The following is a 24,048-nucleotide window of genomic DNA, read 5'->3' as shown; positions in this document are numbered from 1 at the left end:
ATGCAAAGAAATAAATATTGCAGTCAATGACACAATAATAAAATAGCATACCTCGCCATTATTTTAAAATACTTATCATTTGTCCACACCATTACTGATGAAGCACACACATACACACACACACACACACACACACACACATATATATACTGTATATATATACTGCATATAAGCAGGCAACTTTTAAATAGTCTAAATATACGAATATTTATAGGCTACATTCTTTCAGTTACCACAGTGAAGAAATACAAGTGTTATAAAGTGTTTTTAATGCAAATAACGTTCCTTAGTATGTTTTTGTGAATTCTGTTGTTGCTGTCCATGACTTATAAAATTCAGTTGTTTCACCTTTGTTTGGGTTGGAGTGATGCTGTTGCAGGTGGGTTCCTGCATGAGACAAAAGGGGCGGTACTTTTAACTCCTTATTCCGTCCCTTCCCCACCCCAACTTCCCTTTGACCTTCTTATTTGCATTGTCTTTGTGTTTTTGTCCACTAAATCGCCTTCAAGGAGCAGCATCTACGGTATCTACATCTACAGATAAGCTCCTCCACGTTGTCTAACCTCTAACAATAGACGCCCCGTGTCCTGAACGCACCACGCCTGCAGTTCAATGACACCTCTGCTACTCGGTCAAATCCACTGTGAAGACGTTTACCTTTTTTTTTTAAACAGCGACCGGTTAAAAAATGTAGCCCTGCGAACCTGCCAGAGAAAATCATTCATCTATTTTGCAGCGGATAAAGCGAGTATGAAGGTAAGGATTTCTTCAAATGAAAGTGTACTACATGACGGCTCAGAAGTTAAAAGAGCATGTCAGCCATTTATCCATAGATATTTATAAGCAGCTTGCCAGATTGTGTGAGTGTGTGCGTGTGTGAGCATGTCAATGCGCACCCCCTCCGTCTCTCTCTCTTCGCTCTCTCTCCAACATCTCTCAGAGATTCACTAGTGTCCAAATATCCCGTCAGCCTGTGCATCCTCTGACTTTCTCTGGGATACGGTGGCACTCATCCCTGCAGCCTGCACGCTGCTTCCTGTCACTCAGTTGACTGCTTCTTTTAAAGGGAAACACTATAATAAATATTTATATTGTACAGGATTAAAACGTCCACCGGGTCAATGTATATAGACGCGTTCAAACGGATCCTCTTTGAAAGGCTCAGTTGCTTGAAAAGAATGTGTGTGTGTCAGCGCCAAGGCAGGTCAGTATTCCCCTTCATGTGAGAAACGTGTGCATCTTTCGTGTGTGTTCTAACCATGTGCATGTGCATGTGTGAAGTGGCATACCTGAAGTCATGGGTGTGTGTGCTTGTAATGGTGGATGCTGCTGGCAGATGATGATAAGAATCACGTGGACAGGAGAAGTTGTGTCACAGCAGGTGATGCAAAAGCTAAAAGTTGGTTTGCACCTTTTTAGTTTAAGGAAATACATCAATTGTTGCATTTCTTGTGGGAGGATGTGCACAAATGCCTCAAGGTGTGTGTTTTTCTGCTTTGTTTAGGGTGTGTCCCTGTATGATACACCGGAATGATGGATGAGTATGCATGGCCCTGACTTTACAGTGCTCTTTGCTCTAGCAGCAGTCAAGGATGCTGTGATGAATTTGTTAAGAAGAACAAAAGAAAGATGTGTGAGTTGTTATACTCACTTGCTGCTCTATAGCAAATCCTGCTTTTGTCTTCTGTACTCATGATTCTCCCAAGTTTGTGTCATCAGTGCATGGAAATGCATGTGAACATGAAACATGACTGACTGCGCTCTCACTGCTAACAAGAGTGGAGGGTGAAGCGAGGTGTATTTATCCTACGTCGTAGTAATGCACCCGGGAGTTGTTGATTGCCTAATTATGTACCTCCTATGTCCTTCGGCCTTATGCATATTCATGCTGCTGTTTTAAGGTGAGGCAAAAACAGGGTGTTTGCACATGTGTGTGTGTTTGTGTGTGTGCAAGGCAGTTTACCCTTGATAGGGCAGGGCTACGCAGGCACATTCTCCCATCTGTGGTCTAAACCTTTGCTCCCAGCCACTGCATTTAAATTCTGCACTTGTAGTCTGCTCTATTCTTAGTCCCCTCAACACTTCATAAAATCACAACAACAACAACATTCCTTTGCTCATCTCCACAACACCCATAAGGTGAGATTCAATTTGGATTAGATTAACCTTTGTTAAGTGGTTTGAATTTCACTGAGTGAATAAATCAATAAGAAATCGATGGCACCGTGTGGAGTTACAATTTACACACGGCCATATTTGAAATGTCAAGACGGCCATGAATCCGTGTATCCTTGATTTGGATGTGACTTGGACAAGTGGGATCAATATCAGGTGGTGAGACAGGCAGCAGGAGGAGGCGAGGGGTCACCTTCAGCCATCCCTACTGAATCAGCACTATCTGGCGTACACTTGTAAGACACACACCCGAAGAAGTCCCGTGTAGGTCATGCAAGTTTGACATCATGAAATGGTCATGATCGTCAACTCAACCTACCCTTTATTTCCTCATGAATAACTTCATATAATATATGATATGCTGTAAACAATTATTTACACAAGGGTACCACACTTTTTTTTTTTTTTACATGTGTTGATTCCACAATTTTTCCATCACTGATTCTCAGCTGCTTAATTAAACTGCTTGTGCTTCCCGATGAGAGCTCATTTCTGGTCACACTGTGTGGCGTAATGCATCATGGCAGACTGAGTGAGAGGACCTGTTGTCTCAGCGGTATTCCACACAAGAGCAGGATGTACACAGCACAACAGCAATGACCTTGATCCTTAAATATCAAGTGTCCCCTAAGGGAGCATCACACTGACCCTGTTCTCATGTCACACGTGTGACTTTGCTCAAGTAGACATGTACTGTACTTGCTGAGAACTGGTTTTATTGTTATTTATTTATTGGTCAACATAGACAGCATAATTGGGCTACAATTCCGCTGAGGGCAAACAACCTGTCCTATTGAAATTAATAACACATAGTAAGACAATAGTCAGTTTTTCAGCTCAGGTCCCAAATTCAAAATGTGGTTCCTCCCCATGAACCAAAGTTACAAATATATAGAATATATTGCCGTAACATGAGAATATACGGTCATGGAAAAAATTACGAGAACGGATTGTTTCTTCAGTTTCTTGTTCATTTTAATTCCTGGTTCAACTAAAGTCACATTTGTTTGGATAAATATAATAGTGACAACAAAAATAGCGCATAAAAAATGTATTTAAGAGCCTATACAATGTCTATACAGGCTATAAATGATTAAGTTCTTACATCAATAGCTATGGCATTGTACTGCCACAAAGTTTAACATGTGAGCTATATTTGTTGCCGTCATTATATATAAGTCCTTGCATTAAATCATAAATGTTCTCAGTAAAAAAAAATCGGAATACTTCTTCAAGTCACTCACTGGCATAGATTTTAGATTGGCGTGCAGAGAACTGCCAGTGTACTTTTTCATTCCATGTATTCTTATCAGCTTTTTCATGTACTGAGTCGGTATTGAGTGTGTAAGCACGCTCCCATGTGTTCCCATGTCACTCTGTATGCGAGGAGATATGTTGTGTATGTTTTTTAAGCCACGAGCATTTAATCTTTTATTTTTAAATCGGCCACTGCTGTTCGTTTTGTGCGTGGCACTCGTGTGCCCTAGATTTGGAAGTGAGTGAGCAGGACGGAGCTTTAGTTCACCCCGTGTGGCTTTCTCAGTTTGGTGGGAATATTGCGAGGGAGCGGTCAGGACACAGATGCCTGAAACGATGGAGAAGTCAGGTGTGAGGGTGCACTGTCCGCCTCCTACGTTCGTAGTTCAGATGATCTTAAGGTCACTGCTTATTTAAGATGCTTTACTTGGATGACATCCAATGACGCCGTGGGAAGATAAGAAGCAGCATGTTTCCCTACACGTCACAGTGAAAGAGACTCTTTCTGTTTGGATGTCAATGTCTTTAGCTGTCTGATGCTGTCTGATGCTTCACACAATCCAAATACCAGGCTTTTTGCATGGTGTGGTACTTAATGATTTCTACATTCTGTTCTGTTCTATCCTCATAAACACAATAGCTTAACTACAAACATAACATTTCTGATACTACCCACTGTAATGTAACAGGGTTAGTTTACAGCTACGATGTGGGCTAAAAGTTTGGACACACCTTCTCACTCAATAAGTTTTCTTTATTTTCATGACTATTTACATTGTAGATTCCCAAAACTATGAATGAACACGTGTGGAATTATGTACTTAACAAAAAAGTGTCAAATAACTCGAAATATGTCTTATATTTTAGACATATATTTTACGTCTTATAATTTGTTTTTGGGGTTGCGACCATGTGTGCAATTTCCAAAGTGGACCGCAATCCTTTGCAATTTGTTAAAATGTACAAAAAATCTATTATAACTAATTACTGTGTAATCAGTTCCATCACCAAACTGCTGCCATCATAAAGCTTTTTTTTTACTGTACAGTCATTTTTGCTTTAGCCATGTGCCCCTTTCACACTGCCGTCTTTTTGACAAAGTTGACCTGTCAACTTTCCACTTTTTGAGGTAGAATTAGAGCTGTAAGAGAGGTGGGACTCCACATAAGAAGATTCCACAACGATGTGACTGCAGTGTAGCACTCTTCTCATGTCCTGTTGTGTACCCACATTGTATACCACACACCAGACTTTGGCAATGACATTGTCACACATCTAATTATCTGATTGCGGGATTTTGTGTTGCGTGAAAGCACAGATAGTTTTGCCAATGACCCGCTTTGCTCTGTTCTGTGTAAAAGGCACAGGACAATGAATGCCAGATCTACTCTTACGATCCTATCGTACCTTGGCCTTCAGTGGGAACTTAAATCAACTTAATTCACCGGTTAATACCACCACTGTCACGTCACAATTATACTGCACAAACCATCAATAATGTTCAAAGCCGATATATAACAAGACGTGGCATTACGGAGGAACATTTTCTGTATTGGGGATGAATTGCCACAATTTCTTATTATATTTTGCAGTGCAGTCTTTAATCAGTGTAATAATAAATAAATAATTAAAAATAAAAACAAGCATGACAGACCAATAAATATAATCATCAATATAATAATAAATAATTAAGATGAAGGCAAGCATAATAAAGCAAGTTCAAGACTCTTATATTTAGCAAACATCAACTGCTTGTATTGTTTTTTTAATTTGCTTGTATTGGTACCTTGTTTGAGTTCTTTGCACAATCCGTTCCATAATTAAATTCCGCATACTGAAATGCTTTGGGGTTTTCAGCGTTGTTCTTGCATGTAAGTATTTTAAGTTTAATTTCTGTTTTATAGAGAAATACTGTATGACATTTTTGGGTAACAAGTTATTGTTAACTTTATGCATTATTTTAGCAGTTTGAAAATGTACTAAATCAGCAAATTTTAATATCTGTGATTTTAAAAATAAAGGGTTTGTATGTTCTCTATACTTGGCATTATGAATTATCCTCACCGATCTTTTTGAGTGAGTGAAGATTGCTTTTATAATTATTACCTCATATCTCCACACAAAAAGTTAGATATGGTGATACCAAAGAACAGTAAAGAGCGTGGAGTGATTTTTGATCAAGAACCAATTTTGCTTTATTCAACAATGAAGTATTTCTTGCCACTTTTTGTTGTATATTTTGGATATGAGATTTCCAACTCATGTTTTCATCTATTATGATCCCAAGAAATGTATTTTCTTTCACTCGGGCGACAGGCGGGGTACACCTAAAATTATCGAGAAGCTGATGTTGAAGTTGATGTTTGCTAAATATAAGAGTCTTGAACTTGCTTTATTATGCTTGCCTTCATCTTAATTATTTATTATTATATTGATGATTATATTTATTGGTCTGTCATGCTTGTTTTTATTTTTAATTATTTATTTATTATTACACTGATTAAAGACTGCACTGCACTGCACCCTGGACTGGTCGCCAGCCAATGGCAGGGCACATATAGACACACAACCATTCACACTCACATTCATACCTATGGACAATTTAGAGTCGTCAATTAACCTAACATGCATGTTTTTGGAATGTGGGAGGAAGCCGGAGTACCCGGAGAAAACCCACGCGCACAACATGCAAACTTCACACAGAAATGCCCAGGGGAGAATCGAACCCAGGTCTTCCCGATCTCCAAGCTGTGACTGTGTTGGCCAACGTGCTAACCACTAGACCACCGTGCGGCCCTCTGCTATTTCCAAATAGCATTATTTTAGTTTTACTTAAGTTGAAGGATAATCAGTTTTTAATCAAACCATGCCTTAATATGACCATTTCATCCTTGACCTTTTTAATTAGTTCTTGTGTGCTTTCCCCTGAACAAAAGGCAGTGGTATCATCTGCAAATAATACCAACTTTAAGTCCTTTGTCAATTTACAAATGTCGTTGATATACAAATTGAACAGATTTGGTCCCAATATTGACCCTTGGGGTACTCCACACGTGATATTTAAACTCGCAGATGTGTATTCTCCTAGCTTTACAAATTGCTTCCGGTTTGCTAGGTAACTTTTAACCCAATTCAAAACTAATCCTCTGATTCCCTTTCTAATTTTGTTGTTAAAATATTGTGATTAAGTGCATCGAAGGCTTTTGTAAGATCCTTGAATACTGCAACTGCACACTTTCTGTGGTCTACAGTATTAGTAATTTACTCCGTGACTTCAATCAGTGCCATAGAAGTTGAAATGTTAGCTCTGTATCCGTATCAACTACCTGCTAGTAATTCATTGTTATTAATACATTTGTCCAACCTGTTATTAAATAGCTTCTCGATAATTTTAGAAAATTGGGGTAATAACGAACCTGGTCGGTAATTTGTAAAGATGTTTATCTCCGTTTTTGAAAATTGGAACCACTTTAGCTATTTTCATCTTGTTAGGAATATTTCCAGTCTAAAATGATAAGTTACTAATATATGTTAACGGTTCTACAATCTCATTGATAAGCCTTTTAATTGTTTCCATTTCGATTCCATTACAATCAGCTGATGTTTTTGCTTTAAAATGTTTGACAATGTGAGTGATTTCCTTTTTAGTTACATCAGTGAGAAACATGGAATTGAGATTCCTATCTATGGTTTCCTTCCATTCGTCCATTGTCCAGAGTTTTGGAATTTCTTCTTCCAGTTTTGGTCCAATACTTACGAAATAATTGTTAAACATTTCAACTACCTCATTCATATCATCCTTATTAGTGTTTCCAACCATTAAATTCTTAGTGCTGTTCCTTATAATACTATTTAGGATGCCCCAAGTTGCTCTAATGTTATTTGTATTCTTATCTAGTAAATGACTGTAATATTCCCTCTTGCACACTCTCAAGATTGTTGTCAACTTATTTTTATGAGTCTTATATATTTTTCTGCTTCTTTAGTTTATTGAATGATGAATGTCCTGTATAATGTATTCTTCTTCTTATAGGCGTTTTTTTACTCCTTTTGTCATCCTTGGCTGGTTGTTTTTCTTTCGCTTCTTGGACTTTTCTTGCCAGGGACAGTTCTTATTGTAGAGCTCCATATAAGTACCAAGGAAGCTGTCATATGCTTCATCCACATCTTTTGCACTGTAGACACTCTCCCATCTTTGTTCTTGTAGATCTTTCCTAAAAGCTCTGACACTATTCTCTGTGGGCAGTCTTTGAAAAGTCTTGTTAGCCACCACCTGTCCTTTATTATAATTGTACATTATAAACACTGAAAGATGATCACTGATGTGACTAATTAACAGGCCACTAGGTGTGTTATTATCAAAGTCATTGGTGAATATGAAGTGAATAAAACCACGAGATGAATGAAAATATCAGTATGCTCTCGATAAAGTCGTGATAGAAAGTCAGCAAATTTTTTTTGTTCACTCCAAATGAACTCATCGTCTTCAAAAGGTACTTTCTCTGGTGGCACCTCTTGAGGATCTCCTCTGTGTTGGAGGAAAACCTCAGAACCTCAACCACCTCCACCGGGTACCCCCCAGTGGTGGTAGTGATGGCCTCTGCCAGTTGTCTCTGCTTGCTGATGAATGTCACAATCACCTCTTTGGTCTTTATTGGGTTTAGTTGGAGACAAGCGTCATCACACCAGGTGATAAAGTCCTGATGAACAGAACCATGGTGTAGGTCTGGTGCAAAGAGCAGAGGGAGCGGGTTTTCAACAGGACAACACTGCAGTTCGCAGAGCCCGCCTGACAAAGGACTTCTTCCAGAGGAATAACCTCACTCTTTTGTACTTGTACTTGCTTGTTCCCCTGATCTAAATCCAATTGATAACATCTGAGGATGGATGGCAAGGGAAGTTTACAAAAATGGACATCAGTTACAGGCAGTGGATGCCCCCTATGAAGCCATCTTCATGGAGCAACATTCCTACTAGCCTCCTAGAAACGCTGGCATCAAGCATGTCCAAGCCAATTTTTGAGGTGATTACCAATATAATAGCGCAGCTACTCATTACTGAGTCCATTTTTGAAAATTGTATTTCTATTTTTGTTTTAGCTACGGTCTTAAACTTTTGATCGGCCGATGAACAGCCTATTTCTGTTTAATGGTTGTTTGCAATAAATTTCTTCTTGTTGCATTTGAAGTTCTACGTAGAACCTCCTTAAGATCCAAAAGTGCAAAAAGTAAATTCTTGCAATTTTCCAATTGTTCTTTAAATTTTGAGCGGGTTCACCAATATTATAAATGGCAAAAGCCGGTAATCTGGGGTTGCCATGGCAACAACACAGAGCCTGTTCTTCTCATAACAAGTCAGTATACTATCAAGTAGTTATTTTAAAGTAACAACAGGCAATGACAATAAATGGATATCTTATCTTCTTACAGATCGGTGGATGTACAAAATGTTGTGTTATGTTAAAAATCATGTGTTCATGTGTATTCATGACTTTTAAGCAATATACAGTAAATGACTTGAACGACTGGCTTCAAGCACAGATCAAATATGTGTCTGTATTTGCAGTTGGTCCATGTTAGCACCCCCATCTTCTCACCCTCATCTCCCTGTAGATGTCAGATGTGCTAAGGAACGATGTCACCTACACAGTAATGATAAAAAGAAGGCTATTTTTAGTGCTGTGTGTGCCTGTTTACATTGATTAAAAAATGTAATAAAATTGATCTCAACTAAGAAAAAAAACAACTAAATGTATAACTCCAAACCTGCTAATGAAAAAAAATTCCAAGCCAGTTATTGAGTTGTCTTTCTGTTGACGAATCAGTTTGTGGTTTCAGCTCCCTTGTGTTATGCGAGCAGTGCCCTGAATGACTTGCATTTTTTGTCTCGCTGTCTTCCGCCTATTAGATAATGTTTCATGTTTCTAACAACATGCTGTTGTTTTATGTATTCATTTGCATTACATTTGTTTTCATGATGACTCAGTGAATATGTCGGCCATCCAGATGTGTGTTCCTTTTCAATCAGCATGCGATTAAATGTGTACTGATGACGGTTGTCTATGTGCACCTTTGCATGTGCAGTTGCTGTGGTCTGCAATAATTATGTAAGCATTGCTCATGCTGACTTTGGTCTGGCTTATTCAGACATATAAAAAGCCATCAGTTGTTTGGTTGGTCGTTGGCCGTGAGTGCACCCATCCAGGGAGACAAAAAGGGCTGTTCGGCATTCTGGTCACATTCGAGCTGACAATACACACAGTCAGGCCATCAATATTCGCCAAAATTCACATTTAAGAAAGAAAGACGACTATTTGCTATTGCTATTTGCCTTGAACTTCAAGAGAGGGGGCATAAAATATCAAATAAGCTTACATAAATTCATCGAGCATTCTAGCTGAGCTAATTGAACACACTCATTTCATTATCGTAGAAAACATTTAGAGCGGAAACACAATACAGACAACAGCGTGGCCCATCCCAGCCAAACAAACAACAGGGAGCACATATTTACTGTGTGAACGTGCACTACTCATGTAGGGCAGGAAAGTGCTCAGCTCTATTAGGACTATCAGAGGTCACAGCAACCATTGACGTCAAAAGCTGCTTGTGGTACAAGTTTTGTGGTTTTTGCAGAAGTTGAACAAAAACTGTGTTGTGGTCAAAGGCAATTGTGTCAGAGCGCTACCTACAAGCAGAGGCGGCTTTGATCGGGATGGTGGACGGTATGTGGATAGACAGACAGGAGTGTGGGGGAAATCATTGAAGCTGACAAGCTCTGCCAGACAGCATCACTCGTGTCATTGATACAGGGGGTGCATCACAATAGGCTGAGCTGCCAAAATGTAGGGGAATGTCTTAGTAGTGGGGAAGACAGCTCGCTATCTGGTTGAGAATGCTTAATTTTCATTATAGGACCCCCAGAGGATTATTTTATCAGATTTTTCTTTCAAAATATAAAAAATGAAGGGTACAAAATGTAAAGAATTGACAATCTGATCAACTGTCAAATTGACTGTGCATGTTAAATCTAAATGGACGTGTTTCTTCTACTACTGATTGCTATTGATGGCGCCTCTCAGCATATGCAAACGGGACATCAGTATTCTCCTGTATAAATCTATAAAGTCAATTTGATACTTTCATTGCCAGAATGACCTTTCAGAGAGCAATTCAATTATTCATTCAACTTAATTGATGTGTTTGGCATATAACATTCTTCCTGTGGATTTTTCAAGACCCCTCCACATGTGGTAGACATTTTTGAGCATTGGGGCTACAATTCATTCAGATTTTATTTTTCAGAATGGTGTTGGATGAGTAATAGGCCATCGGGGGCAAAAAAAAAGTCATTTTTCAAACAACAATGTGTGACGCAGCTGTTATTCTCTCCTCTGTACTATTATCGCCTTGAGCCTTCTCTCTGAATAGACAGAAAAAAAATATTTCCAAGAATAGATTCCACAGGATGTGCGTTTTGCCACTGACTGATTGTTGTGGTCTGAAATTTCACTGTGGTGCGTTTGGAAGGGTCTCAAGCCGCAGGGACCCCGAGCAGGATACTGGTAGAGAGGAAGTCAGTGAAACGGGATATGTATTGGTCAGCTCTTTCATGACCTGAAGGTTACAATTCTCTGTGCTGCATTGTTTTTTTTATAAGGCTAAATAGACTGTGTACAGTAGTCTTCTTTGTTGAGCGGTTCAATTGAATACTACGCATTGGTACAACATATTGTACCAATGACACAATAATCAATTCATTGATCATTGAGAATTATTTAGATTGTGGGTAATTGATTATTGATCAATCATGCCTTGAAGCAGCCAGAAGAGCTGTTGGTCTAAATTAATTTGTAGTCTAAAGAAGAACAACATGACACCAGCTATGGCAGGGGTCTCCAAACGTTTGAGCTACAGAAAGATTGCGACTAGATTCCGAGCAGCATTAATCTGCTGGTATTGCAACAGGAGTTCAGAACATTTATAGAGCTTGTCCCATCTTGTTAAAAATAACACTTACATCACATATCTTCCCACTACGGATGGCATCCTAGCCCTGTTGTTAGTGCACTGTGATGTGTGTGGCGAGAGTGGAGCGATGTTAGGGTGTGTGTCAGTGTCGGGAAGAGTCTGGACGTCAGCAGCCCTGACAGGCTGTGGCTCGTTAAAGCGCCATCACACACACGAGGTCAAGACAACTGTTCATGCGACTCTGTGTGTGTAACGTCCACAGGACGGAGCCGGATAATACCAAGTACTAATTAGTTGTTTTATTTTTAGCATTTTAATAATTACTGACCGTTACATGGATGTTCAGAGAACTCTTTATATACATCATGAAATAAGTAGTGGCTTATAAAATTTAAACATAACAGAATGCACGTGGGAATGATTTATATGGCATCGAGTTGATAGTTAGTGCAATGTTTTGTGTGTGGGTGGACGGCTGGCTAGCTTTAGGGAAGCGGGTCGGCAATGTTGTTGCAGAAGCTCTCACAGTGGGGTAGAGCGACTCAGCTTCAGGGTCTGGATGAAGTGCTAAACATAATTCTCAGGTTGAAAGGCGCCACAGCAAACTCGAACTTGTTTCATGTTTTTTTTATTGGAATGTGCTACACTAGCCGTTACCTTTGAGTAAATTGACTGAAAAGTGGCATGTGTATTTTGTTTTTTGGGTAACCTACTGCATTTTCCAAGGTCTGACTCATGTTGCCCGAGCCAAAGTCCTGCAAGGTCAAACAGTAACATCCTGTGCCAACCCCAGGCTGAGTGGCGCCTCTCCATCTCGCTCTGACCTCTGCACTTCTTTTTCGCTCCTCTCGTGTTACAGCGACAAGAGAGATAAGAGAGACGATCTATCTGTATTTCACACAGCTCATTCACATTTTCATCTTTTGATTTGTCTCAGCTTCCTGTCTTCAGTCTCCCCAACCAACTGGGAACCTAAATATCTTAAATGGAGCAGAGAGAGAAATCTCTGTCACTTCTGCCCATCAAGTAGAAAAGATAAGCCGTATCATGTCCTTCTGTTACTCCTCGATGGAGCCTTATTCAGCATTCAGCTCCAGAGGGCCCTGGGGTGCCACTGCTCAGGCTTATCGTGGCAAAAAGCTTCGGCCTTGGTTATTCTTCTCATAGCCGAGGGTCATCAGGGTCTCACATTTGCTTAAGAGGATTGGAATGTGGTGAAGTGATGTATAATAGCTAATCTCCTAGCTAAGACAGAAGTGGAATTATGTTAATAAGGGAAGCAACTTAATTACACTACTACGCCACTATTTGTCAAAACAGTCATTCTAAAAGGCGCAGCGTGTTTCATAAACACACGCGATTTTGCATTAATTTTGTGTGCACAGGTGCAGCTAATCTTGATCAATTGTAGCTGATCTAGGGTAATTATTTTTCCAAGTGGTCCTCCTGTCCACTGACCAACACCATCCTCTAGCTTCATATGCTCTTTTTATCCTTTCAACACATTTCCCCACTGCCTCTTTCGTAGCGTTTTCTATGCTTTATCGTGTACACGGTGTCACCCTTCCCTGTGTGTCAAGGTGACACAGGAGTATTGTCTGCTGTCTCCGGACAACACCGCTGTCACATCATTGTCGGCTTAAAGAAATCTTGTCAGCAACATCCTCAGTATTTACTCTTGGCACTGTTTAGTATTTGCTCCTCACACCTCAGTTGTAAAATAAGAAGAAAAACATGTTTTGCAGCATTTGTTCGAATGCAAATACAGATAATCTCGATCATCAAAGTGCCCATAAAACCTTTATGGTCAGCTTTTTCCCATGTGACCAGAGATTTGTATGAATGTGCACAAACTGCTGTGTGTTTATATGTAAACACAACATCAGCCTGTAGCACACATGAGGGAAAGTGTTCATGTGTGGTAAACAACCAGTCACTGTACTGGTGTTTGTGTTAAAAACAGTTAAAGACAAAGTTCCTATATCCCCGTTGTACTTTTTAAGGAAGTAATCATGGCTAGCATTGCCCTTAGAGATTCAATGTCATCAGCTAACAAAGATTTACTAATCAACCTGCATCATCTTGAACCTTTTTTTCTTTTGAATTGGATCACACCTTACGCTCAACATCAAGTTTTGTTTCCTGTGTCTTTGCAGCTCTTTTGCCATGTCTAAGGCGGCGGTAAAGAAGCAGCACTGGCGTTCCAAGATGCAGGACACTTTTGTACCCTTGACAGGCTCATCAGGGGAGCTTGGCATCGCCATTGGTGGAGGAGCAGATTATGGAGAGTTTCCTTTTGTCACAGCGGCTCCCGGGGATGGACTCACGGTGGGTGATATCATCCTGGAGATTGGTGGAACACCTGTACTGGGCATGACTTTAGGAGATGTACGTGGTGTCCTCAACTCCTGCCCCCATCCTGTCCGCATCAAAACAGTATCACCAGGTATGACTCAGCAAACGGTCAACTCAGGTTTTTGTGCAAGCCAAACATACGATACAGCATACTGCGTTAATGTTAATCAAATTTCTCTGTTTGCTAGTAATGCATTTAGGCTGGATTTACACCACATTTGATCCAGATTTGATTGCTGTCTCACATGCATGCCTGTTCGGATATACATCATGGCAGTTTGACCAGAAATAATCAGATCATCAATCATATGTGGAAAATCAGATATGAATCGGACATATGCCATCTTTCCCCCGGTTAATCAAAGTAGGCTTGGAGGCGCATAGACCATTAAATATACGAACAGTTGAATAGATGCCAGTGGAATAATACCGACGTCTAGGCCAAACTAAACGGTATGATATTGTCACTTCTGTTTCTGTCGCTTTGTAGTTGTTTACCTGCATTCAAGGTGGGTGCATGCGTGTTGTTTCAGGTGTTGAGTAAATGCAAGCGCAGTGGTATTAGCAGTGGTGCTGCCAGGAATTCTTGGCCACATGAAAAAAAATCACACTGGACCCCCGCCGCCCGTGCTGCTGTTACCGCATCTATTTGACAGGGGCCCTTGGAATTGTCTTAGCTTTTCCCCCCATATGACACTCCTGGGTATTAGCGGTGACGTGCGGCCAAGGGAGGCAGGTGAGGCACTGAGGCAGAGCCTCACCTGTCATGGTGAAAAAGACAGCACAAAAATGTCATACGGGAGGCACTGCTGAAAAGGCCAGGCGTGAGTGAACTCGAAGGTGCTTGTCACTGAGGTTCTTCCACAGAAGAAAAGTCAGCGTTTTTGTTTTTTTTTAATTTTTCTTTCTGCTAGAACTAGCTAGCAGAAAATCTAATTCATTCAATATATTTTGATGCTCTGCTGAATGAATGAATTTGACTGCAAAGATGGAAAATTATATACCCTAACTCACCAGGAGGTGATCAGACTTTTACAACAAAGTATCAGTACTTTTCCAGGAGAAGAAAAGGCTGCATGTACTTCATACACAAATACAAGGCAAGAAGACAAATGTTTTTCAGTTTATAAAAAGAAAATGAAAAAAAAAAATAATAAGAAGTCTAAGAAATATCTGAAAAAGTGAATTTTTCTCCTCTTTTTTGGGTTATCCTCTTCAAAAACTCTAAAGGAGTCAGTGCCCCGCCAGCCATGAAGCTCACCGCACCGTCACTGGGTATTAGATATGGATTATTTGAGAGTAGATGTAGATAGACTCAGGATAGGTCCTAGATTAAATATGGAGAAAATTAACAACTTCTTCGAGAATGTTTCTCTGAATGTTTTGAACTTCTATTTTAATGTCGGTGTCATCAGGGGGGCCATATAAGGTGAAAAAGTTCAGATCAGACAATTCCAAGAGCCCCTGACTGAGAGGGTCCCCAAAAATGGTGTCATATTGACACTTTTGTACCATAGCAGAGGTCTGACGGAATGTATCTCAATTTCCCGTAGTGGATTGTTCTTTAGAGCGCAAACTGAATCAATCGTGCCTCTGCTGGCTGCTGCCATGTAGTGCACTCCATTTTGCCTAAATCACTCCAAGACAGCAATTCCACACAATCTATCAAATTGTCAATTCAAAATCAAATATGGACAATAAATCAGAATTGGGCATGAAGACCTGCAGTGTAAATCCAGCCTGAGTTTTTATGCCCTGTCCTGCTGCTGAATCTTCACTTACTTACTGTTGTTTGTCTTCTGCTTCATTGCACTTGCTTCATAAGACTACGCCCAAACAATCACTCTGGTGTCTAATCTGTCATCCATAATAATGTTGCTCAGAAACACCACAGCTCCCCGGCAGTCACCCCCACCTCGACTCTCACAAACCAAATCTCCTGCCCGTAGCATTCTGATGTTGATCTGCACTCGTCAATTAGTATGGATATGTCAAGGTGATCTTGGCGGTCGGTGTGTGGGCAGGAGGTCAGAATTTAAAGACACATGACAAGAGTGTGGTCATATAGTTGTCCGTCAATCGCCGGGGACCTTGATGTTAAAAACACAGGACACGGGTAACGGATGTCTCGGTCGGTTCGGAGTAGAGTAATATGTCAGCCGGGTGTCACCTGACCACAGCTTGCCATGGCCTTGCCTGCTTGATTGATAGCTGATTTGGCCAAGGGAGTGTAAATGGGCACCTTTGCTCCCGGTCCACTGCCACTGTTGAATCCATATCATTTCTGAAGCCTCCCTCGTCAAAATGACTGCATGTTGCCTTGACAGTGATGAATGAGCCAATGCAGCAGGTCACAGCACAACACCTCCTATTCCTTCCATGTCAGCTCTCTCTGTTCAAGCCTCGAAATACTCAACGCAGTATGAGTTTTATCAACACACAACGACACTTTCTTACTTCATCATGCAAATAGCCCACATGTTAATACTAATTGACTGAGGTTCTGATCCATTGTTCTGTAATGGAATTCAGAATAATGGTTTAGCATCTTACTTAACATCCTCAGCGTTCCTCCCTGCACCATCAAACTCGATAAATATGCTAGGAGCAATAAAACGGCACAGTTAATAGCAAAAAACCCCATAACTATTTGCCTGGGTAAATCTGTTATATTAGGGGGAATATAAAAAGGGTGCTCTGTAATTTAAAAAAGTCAGATCTGGGGAAGTAGAATGTTTATCTAGTTTGCACTATATTTTGTTTTTTTTGGCGTTGAATATGCTGCACAGGGGTAGGGGTGATGGTCATTGCTTGATGAGCATTTAACCCATCTTCTTTACCAACAAATAATAATAACTACAGCAGTAATGGCTATAATACATAATAGATAGACATCTTTTATGGCGTTAAGCAAGTATTAGTGTCATCCTTTTATGATAAACTGATAATATATGCACATGGTTTTAATTGCAGTATATAGATAATGAAACCTATTATTGAACTGAAATTCCTGCAAAATGAAGACATTTATGGACATTATATGTTATGACAGGTGCTCATAAAGAGTGGTGTAACACAGGTGTAGGTTAGGGAATCTACGGCTCGGGAGCCAGATGTGGATCTTTTGATGACAGACATTTCTTAACACGATGGCTTTTATTTATTCAAAACATTTTTTTGCTGACATTTTAAAGCAAAACATTGCAGAAATCACAGTGTTCTTAGATACACCTTGTGGTGCCCCAGAACACATCATCAGTGATGTAACCTGGGATCATGAGGGGTCTTTCAACAATCAGGCTCGCTCCTCCGGGCGACCCAGCCGGGGTTGATCAGGCCCCAGCTTGTGTCCAGGTAGTGCTACCCTACATGCCACTCCTCTCCCGTCTTGATCCACACAAAATTTTAAAAATAATGTTCAAAATATAAAACCTTCTTATACATTTTAGAGCCAATGCCAGCTGTCCTGATAACGTGATTATTACCAGATAATGTGGGAGCCTACCCGGGCCATTGAGAGGTCAAGAAGTAAACTTCCCTCCTTTAATCCAATAGTCAGCTAGCTAATTCTGCAGAGCACAACCCTTTTGCTGGTGAATATGGCGAAAAGAAAGAAAGATAGGTAGTACAGTGCAAAAACATTACAGCACCAGAAGTCGTATTCACTGTAAGAAGTATTTTATTTATTATTGGTGAGCTTCAGTATAACAACGTTATTAAAAACAATAAATTCAGAAACTTATTATATTCTAAAATTGTTGGTCTAAATGCACACATTTAGTTGGATTCAATGTTAAAACATATTAAATGGCTGTCATGGAAATACATTTTACTATATGTGGCTTTCATGGCTCTCTTAGCCAAAAAGGTTCCCGACCCCTGGTATAACATAAAACGTTTTACTTTGAGTAATACACTTTACGCTTTAGATAAACAACAAAAAAAGCACATTTTACTCCTGAATCGTCAGTTTGCAGAAGTTTCTGTTGAATTTCTGCCATATGCAGCCGCAGTATGCAGATGAATTTCTCCACGACTAAACTTATACCACTCTGACATTTCTTTTAATAGCCCAGTGAATTCAGTCTGCCACCTATGCGAGCAGACGGCTGGGTGGCAGCCTGCAGGGGAAGCGTTGTCAGAGCGGTCGTCTGTCAGACTGACAGGCCGGAGATGTGCTCAGTCCATCAATAACAGCAAGCAGCCTGTCAACAGAGCCTGTAAAGCACTTGAGATGATATTAAGAGATCAGAGAGATGAAAGCCAGCCCAGGTGATTGGCTCTGCCTCCCCGCGAGAAATCTTCAATTGTTAGGTCTGGTGCAGTTAACTTCAGGAGATTGTTTTGTATGCATGAGGGAGTTGGAGAAATGAGATACTCAGGTGCAATGCGATTTGATAGAGAGAGATTGTTGAGCGTGAATATAAAATTGCAGGTAGTAAAGTGGTAAATCAAGCCCGGCGGCATTAAAAGATTTAAATGAATTTCCATCTCATCTGTCTTCAGATTTGATGAGGTGTAAACAAATTTTATCTTAAACACGGATGTCATCACTCTCGTTGTGCCTCCCGAGCTTATTCTTTATGTGTGTCTGTCTGCCCTGCCTCCTCTCCATTCCATGCTGGTTTTCTTTGCCCTTCCCTCAGGTGCCACATTGTGCAAGGATCTAAGGTTGTATCTGAGTAAGTGCTTCACGCCCGGCTCAGTGGACAGCCAACTTCAGCAGGTCATCCGAGAGAACCTTTACCTCCGAGCTGTACCTTGTAAGTCCACATTTACGCTGCTAATCCTTTGCCTTTGCCTCTCTCAACGCACAGCACCTTTTAATTTAAACTCTGTTTCGACCCAACAGTTCACTTTAGTTCAGCTTGGTATTGTGTCTTTGTGTTTCTTTGTCAAAAGTCTGAAGTGTCTCAAAATAACGATCCTTCCTGTTCCACCTGTGCCTAAACTACAATGTACCGCCTCTACTTGCTACCCTCTACATTTCCACTGGAAATGTGGTATCATAACCACATTGGTGAAACTGTAGCCTATACTGGATTTTTTCCACTTTGAGAGTGTGTTTACACAAAAACAAGAGAGTAAAATATTTTTTTTCTTTTGTTTCTTTGCTTTATTAAAGGGATTGTATGGCTCAAGATTACATTCTTTTCAACCAAAAAATATAAGAACACCAGCACCGGCTAACATATGTTACCAATAGCGGTTTTAAAGACAAATTCAGGTTTTCCGCTACATGTACATGTTCAAAATGAGTTGTTTTTTTTTTTAAACTTGAAAACAATGTTAAGTAATACAGTATATTGTAAGAATGGATATATATGCTACCGTATATAGATCCATACATAGCTTATTATTTACGCACATATTGACCACAATTAGTTTGAAAACAATTTAAAATATCATAAAAATGATTCACTGCGCTTTATTTTGATAAACATGCACCAGTATCGCCTATCTGCCCTGTTGGCACTTGCGCATGTGTGACCCGATGTTGTTTTTTATTATCGAAAGAATGAAACATCTGTAAAATGTTAGGCTAAGCCTATCTATGCCAGCATGTGTGATCGCTCACGTTTCAATTTCATTTGACTTTCTGGCATCTTTGTTTACACATTTTGCCTGGCTCGCACTGCCTCCCCGGTGGCAGCTAGCTAGTTCATTTTTGTCCCACGGGCGAGGTACAAGTGGCTATCACGTTCATGAGATACATGACACTTGCTTTTTTAAAGTGTCACTTAACAATCTCGCACGTAGTGTGCCCAGCTTTAAAATAGTGATGCTATCACAGGGGTCTCCAACAGGTACAGTAGCCGTATGCTAGCAGTAGCTCACCAGCTGATGTTGAGTAGTTCACCAAAGAATACTTGCATCACCTCTTAGTAGTTTTATAAGTCTTGTATTGAAACATGGCGCCTATATTGTATTTAATGGCAAATGGGCACACTTGCCCATTCACTTTGTAAATAAGTACAATTTACTGTAAATGTTAGCAGTCACGTAAAACACAACTAGCTCTGCTCTCCTTTCTTCCTTTCTTCAAAGTAGACTTAATAATGCTGCACGTTGGATACACGTTTGCTATCATAACCCTGGACTCTCAATTTATACTCTTTATACAGGACAGATTTCTATAGCAAAAATATCTAAATTGTTATTTCCATCCATCCATTTTCTATACCGCTTCTCCTCTTGAGGGTCGTGGGAGCATGCTGGAGCCTATCCCAGTTGTTGATTATGTCAGGGTGTACCCCGCCTGTCGCCCGAAGTAAGCTGGGATAGGCCCCAGCCTGCCCCTGCGACCCTAATGAGGAGAAGCGGTATAGAAAATGGATGGATGGATGTTATTTTGAACTAAAAATATATATTATTAAATGATTAATTTCCCATGTACTGGTATTTGTATTACTCTAAAACAGGCATCAAATTAAATTTAGGTTTGTGTCAAATAGTAGAAAATGTTGTACTTTCACATAGTACTACTGGACTAAATAGGTCAGGTAACAAAGGGAGGCACGGCATTTTAGACTCTCACTTTAAGTGCTCTCAGCAGCTTTGCCAGTTTTGCAATGTTCTTGGTTCATGTTCTGCTGGTTGTTGAACAAAGTTCAATGAATAAGTTAGGAAATAAATAAGCCATAAATTGTTATTTATCATGATAAAAATGAAATTGCAGATGCAGCAGTCATATGCAGCCCACCACCACAGCTTCAAAAAATCCTAGTGGTAACCCTGAAATTGTACCAAAACAATGTCTATTTTGGTGTAAATTGACGTTTGGCCCAAATAAGGGCTAGTAAGGATAGGTCACTCACAGCTGGGCTGTTTCCACAGCATGTCCACACACACACAAAAGCCGTTTCTAAGACCATTTTCAGTCATGTTGTTGTTATGATTGCCTATACATGTAGACGAGACATACAAGAGGGCAGGATATAATGCTTGCTGTAGGTTCCAATGTTGGCGCCCTCTAGGCAGTTGGGGAACTCACTGCATATACGTAACACCGTCCTTTTAAGAGAATTTGAAACATGGAAGTAACGTCTCAAGCCCATACAAACATTGCCCTGTGTTATTCCACCAGTCTCCAAAACGCTGTTGTCAAATTCATGAGTGACTGAAGCCAGGAGCAACCAGTTTTTCTCCATTTTTAATTAGAAATAGTCCTCTATAAATGTAGGCTCAGTCTCCTATCTGGCAATGAATACGGTAATTATTGACTGGTAAATATGTACATTTTTTGTGTCAACAAAAGCAAGTCAAACTGGGATAATTTAATCATAAAAAACATTGATGCCAAAACACGATTGGTGTTCAATTGATGCCAAAACACCACATATTTCAGACAACAATCTGTTTTTTCAACACACCGGGTTTATTCACAGAGGCTGTCTCCCCATTTCTGCATAAGCCCCCTGAGAGAGAGGCCATGCATGCAGTTTAATTTCAATGCTCATAAATGAAATCATGTACAATGGCAGCCAAAGGCAGCTAGTTGTAGTACATCTGTTGCTATCTTAATCCCCTCTCATGTATGACATCACTGGGAACGGCCAGAGGATATAGCAGCCGAGTTGGGTTTTATCTGTTTTTTTTCCCATTTAGCTTGTCAGCCTGCACCTGTTTTTTCTACTCTTTAGGTGGACAAGACAGACCAGCTAGTGTATCAGTAGTCTTAACCTTTCTGTGACAGCGTGGAGTATCTGCTAATCCTCTGCGCTACGACAGGAAGTAGGTCATGTGAAGCAGTCAGCCACACAACACATCATCTCTGCCGCCGCACAACAAGCTTTCTTCGTCATGCACCATGTACGCACAGCTATTTTACAATGTGGCGACATATTACTTGTAGAAAGGACTGCATAAAGGAGCCCCAGCTGGGCCGGCCTCCCCATGCTGACCCTCCACCTCAGAATGCTGTCCTTTAGTGACGAGGCAGGCTCAGCCCCCGTGTGTGTAATCCTCTGATCTGTTGAGATGACACTGTAAGATTCTGTTGTTGTCATGCTGATACCACGCACACATGCTCCCCTGATCCTGGGACAGCTTGGAAACGATCACATCTTGTTGCAGAGTGCTCGTAAGGAAGTAGAATTTGAAGTTGTTTTTACTTGAGAACGCTGCTGGGCTTGATGTGCTGAGGAGGATTCATCACTGGCTCATTGTGGCCCCCTTCAGGACCTTATGTATGTTCCTCCACTTTAAATTTCATGTTTTTATGCTCACTAAACATGGGTAGACGTTTAGGGAAAAGAAACATGTCCTTTGTTGAAACACACCTTCAAAGGATCTGTTTTTTTCTGAAACTGTGGTTTTGTACCTTTGTGCTATTTAAAGCGTATCTCATAACCTGAAAGCTTGTCATGAGATAGTGTTTTCTGATGTCAAAGCTGCCATCGTTACAAAGCCTCTGTGGAGACGGCTGTGTGTAAAAATGGAAATGAATGAAGCAAAGGCATGGTACACGATCAATAATCTAGAAGGGGAATTAAATTAAAAGCAAACGTCTGAGGATGGGCTGTCTGTGGGCTGATGGGCTGTCTCGTATTGATGGCTGCTTGGTGACAGGGTACAACAAAAAGCATTATTTTCAAGTAAAGCTTGTTTTTAACCTCATTGGTTGTTTCCTTCACATTACTTTCTCTTGTGCATCTAATTCTCAGACCTCACATCACCCTCACAGTAGCGTTTGTTCGTGTGCCCTCGGCTGATTCAGAAGCAAAGTCATCGTTTCAAGGCCCTCGGCATCTCCCTCCCCCGTAAAGACTTCTCTAATTGCAGTCGCAGATAAGAATCATCATCATTGAGTTATTTTGGTATGCTGGCTGTGTCGTTGTGAGAGAGAGGGAGTGTCTGTGGCCTTTTCAACATCATTAGCGGTTTGTGTGCTGTGATCTTGACAGACAGCTTTGTCTGGATGTTGATACGGATGTTTGTTTAATTACCTCCTCAATCTCTATCTCACTCCAGTCCCGGGGGTTCAGGGCGAGGCACCTACAGGGACAAGGAAGATGTCAATAATCCATTCTGCGAACCCTTGCCACACCGCCTTGGGCACTGACATGTCATCTATATCTCTTAGGAGACTGCATAGATAATGATTACCAACCTAGCGCCGTATCAGCTGGCAACATTCTGTTTGCCTGGAGGGGAGGAGCAGAATTACTCACGTCAGATGTCATCATGGCCGTTGATGTTGGATCTTAAAGTAGAAGGACAGAAACCTCAGATTTCCTCTGTTATTTAAGGGAAGAAAGCACATATGGATGATATACACTGTATTTGACAAGCAGAAAACAACCTTGCTGCACTGTGTGGGGAACAAGCTGAAAGACAAGTGAGAACGTAAGCATTATAATTACTGTGGCTACATTATCAGCAGGTGGATCAGGCGGAGTGTTAATAAGCCCGAAGGAGAGGGCCAGATTGAGATTGCTTTGTGTTGCGTCTCTCTTCCTTCCTGCAATAACCCCCTTCCTTCCTGATTTCTGACTTCTCCTTGAGTGGGACGTCTGTTACATGCTGAATGGAACACGCCATGCAAATGTGCCTCTTTCGCTCTATAGCGAGGGTGTCAAACTTGTTTTCATTGAGGGCCACATCGCAGTTGTGGCTGCCCTCAGAGGCCACTTGTAACTGTCAATATATATGAATACAACCTCATGACATTATCACACAATTGCCCGTGCATGTGTTTATTATATTTTTGCTCAAAAATTGATGGATAAATTTCTTTGCAATGAGAAGTGAAGTGAGAATGTCAAGGTGATAGGCAGACATTACACAAGTATTTCTTTTTGATAACAAAAAATGCTTGGAATATCTTGTTGCAGGATCAGATAATGTTCCAGTTTAGAAGAATCACACGCAGTACAATTTTTCTGTTAAAATGAAAGAACAAATACATTAGAAGAGAAAAGGGGAAGTGCATTATTGACACACATTATTCCCAGGCTTTCGCCGGCCACCTAAAATGTGATATGGTGGGCCACATCTGGCCCCCGGGCCTTGAGTTTGACACCTGTGCTCAATAGGGATCATTTTTACCCCTGTTAGACAATTAAAGTCTGAGCTTGACAAAATGCCATTTTTCATACAATGTTCTCATAGTGTTTAAAAACATGGTTGGAAATGACCAGAATTTCCTTCCGTATGATTATGTTCCATAAAAATCCTTAAAAATAGCTTCCATGGACAGAATAGGGACTTTATGTGCAACAGTTCTTGCTACCATATAAAAATAGCACACTTAGTGCTTTAAGAGAAGGTCAGATTGATGATGATACTA

The 24,048-nt window shown here is 40.5% G+C and overlaps 1 protein-coding gene across 11 annotated transcripts in view; it reads left to right on the top strand.

Moving 5' to 3' along the window:
* The first annotated feature begins 470 nt into the window (after nt 1–470).
* LOC129190882 (membrane-associated guanylate kinase, WW and PDZ domain-containing protein 2) overlaps nt 471–24,048 on the top strand; it is a 47,496-nt gene continuing 23,918 nt past the window's right edge. For 6 of the 11 annotated variants that reach the window (XM_054793897.1, XM_054793728.1, XM_054793636.1 and 3 more), the window contains exons 1-4: nt 964–1,204; nt 13,559–13,848; nt 15,583–15,753; nt 18,404–18,520. In XM_054793897.1, the coding sequence (XP_054649872.1) occupies nt 1,122–1,204; nt 13,559–13,848; nt 15,583–15,753; nt 18,404–18,520 (661 nt within the window). In that variant the 5' untranslated portion in view covers nt 964–1,121. Of the gene's footprint in view, nt 757–963; nt 1,205–13,558; nt 13,849–15,582; nt 15,754–18,403; nt 18,521–19,547; nt 21,947–24,048 lie in introns of those variants that run through there. The other 5 variants (XM_054794076.1, XM_054793988.1, XM_054794329.1 and 2 more) reach the window with 3 other exon arrangements.

This window comes from Dunckerocampus dactyliophorus, chromosome 1 (genome assembly GCF_027744805.1).
Source record: "Dunckerocampus dactyliophorus isolate RoL2022-P2 chromosome 1, RoL_Ddac_1.1, whole genome shotgun sequence".
In the NCBI taxonomy this organism is placed as follows: domain Eukaryota; kingdom Metazoa; phylum Chordata; class Actinopteri; order Syngnathiformes; family Syngnathidae; genus Dunckerocampus; species Dunckerocampus dactyliophorus.
The sequence above is the reverse complement of the archived record's forward strand: the minus strand, read 5'-3'. Positions and strand labels throughout refer to the sequence as shown.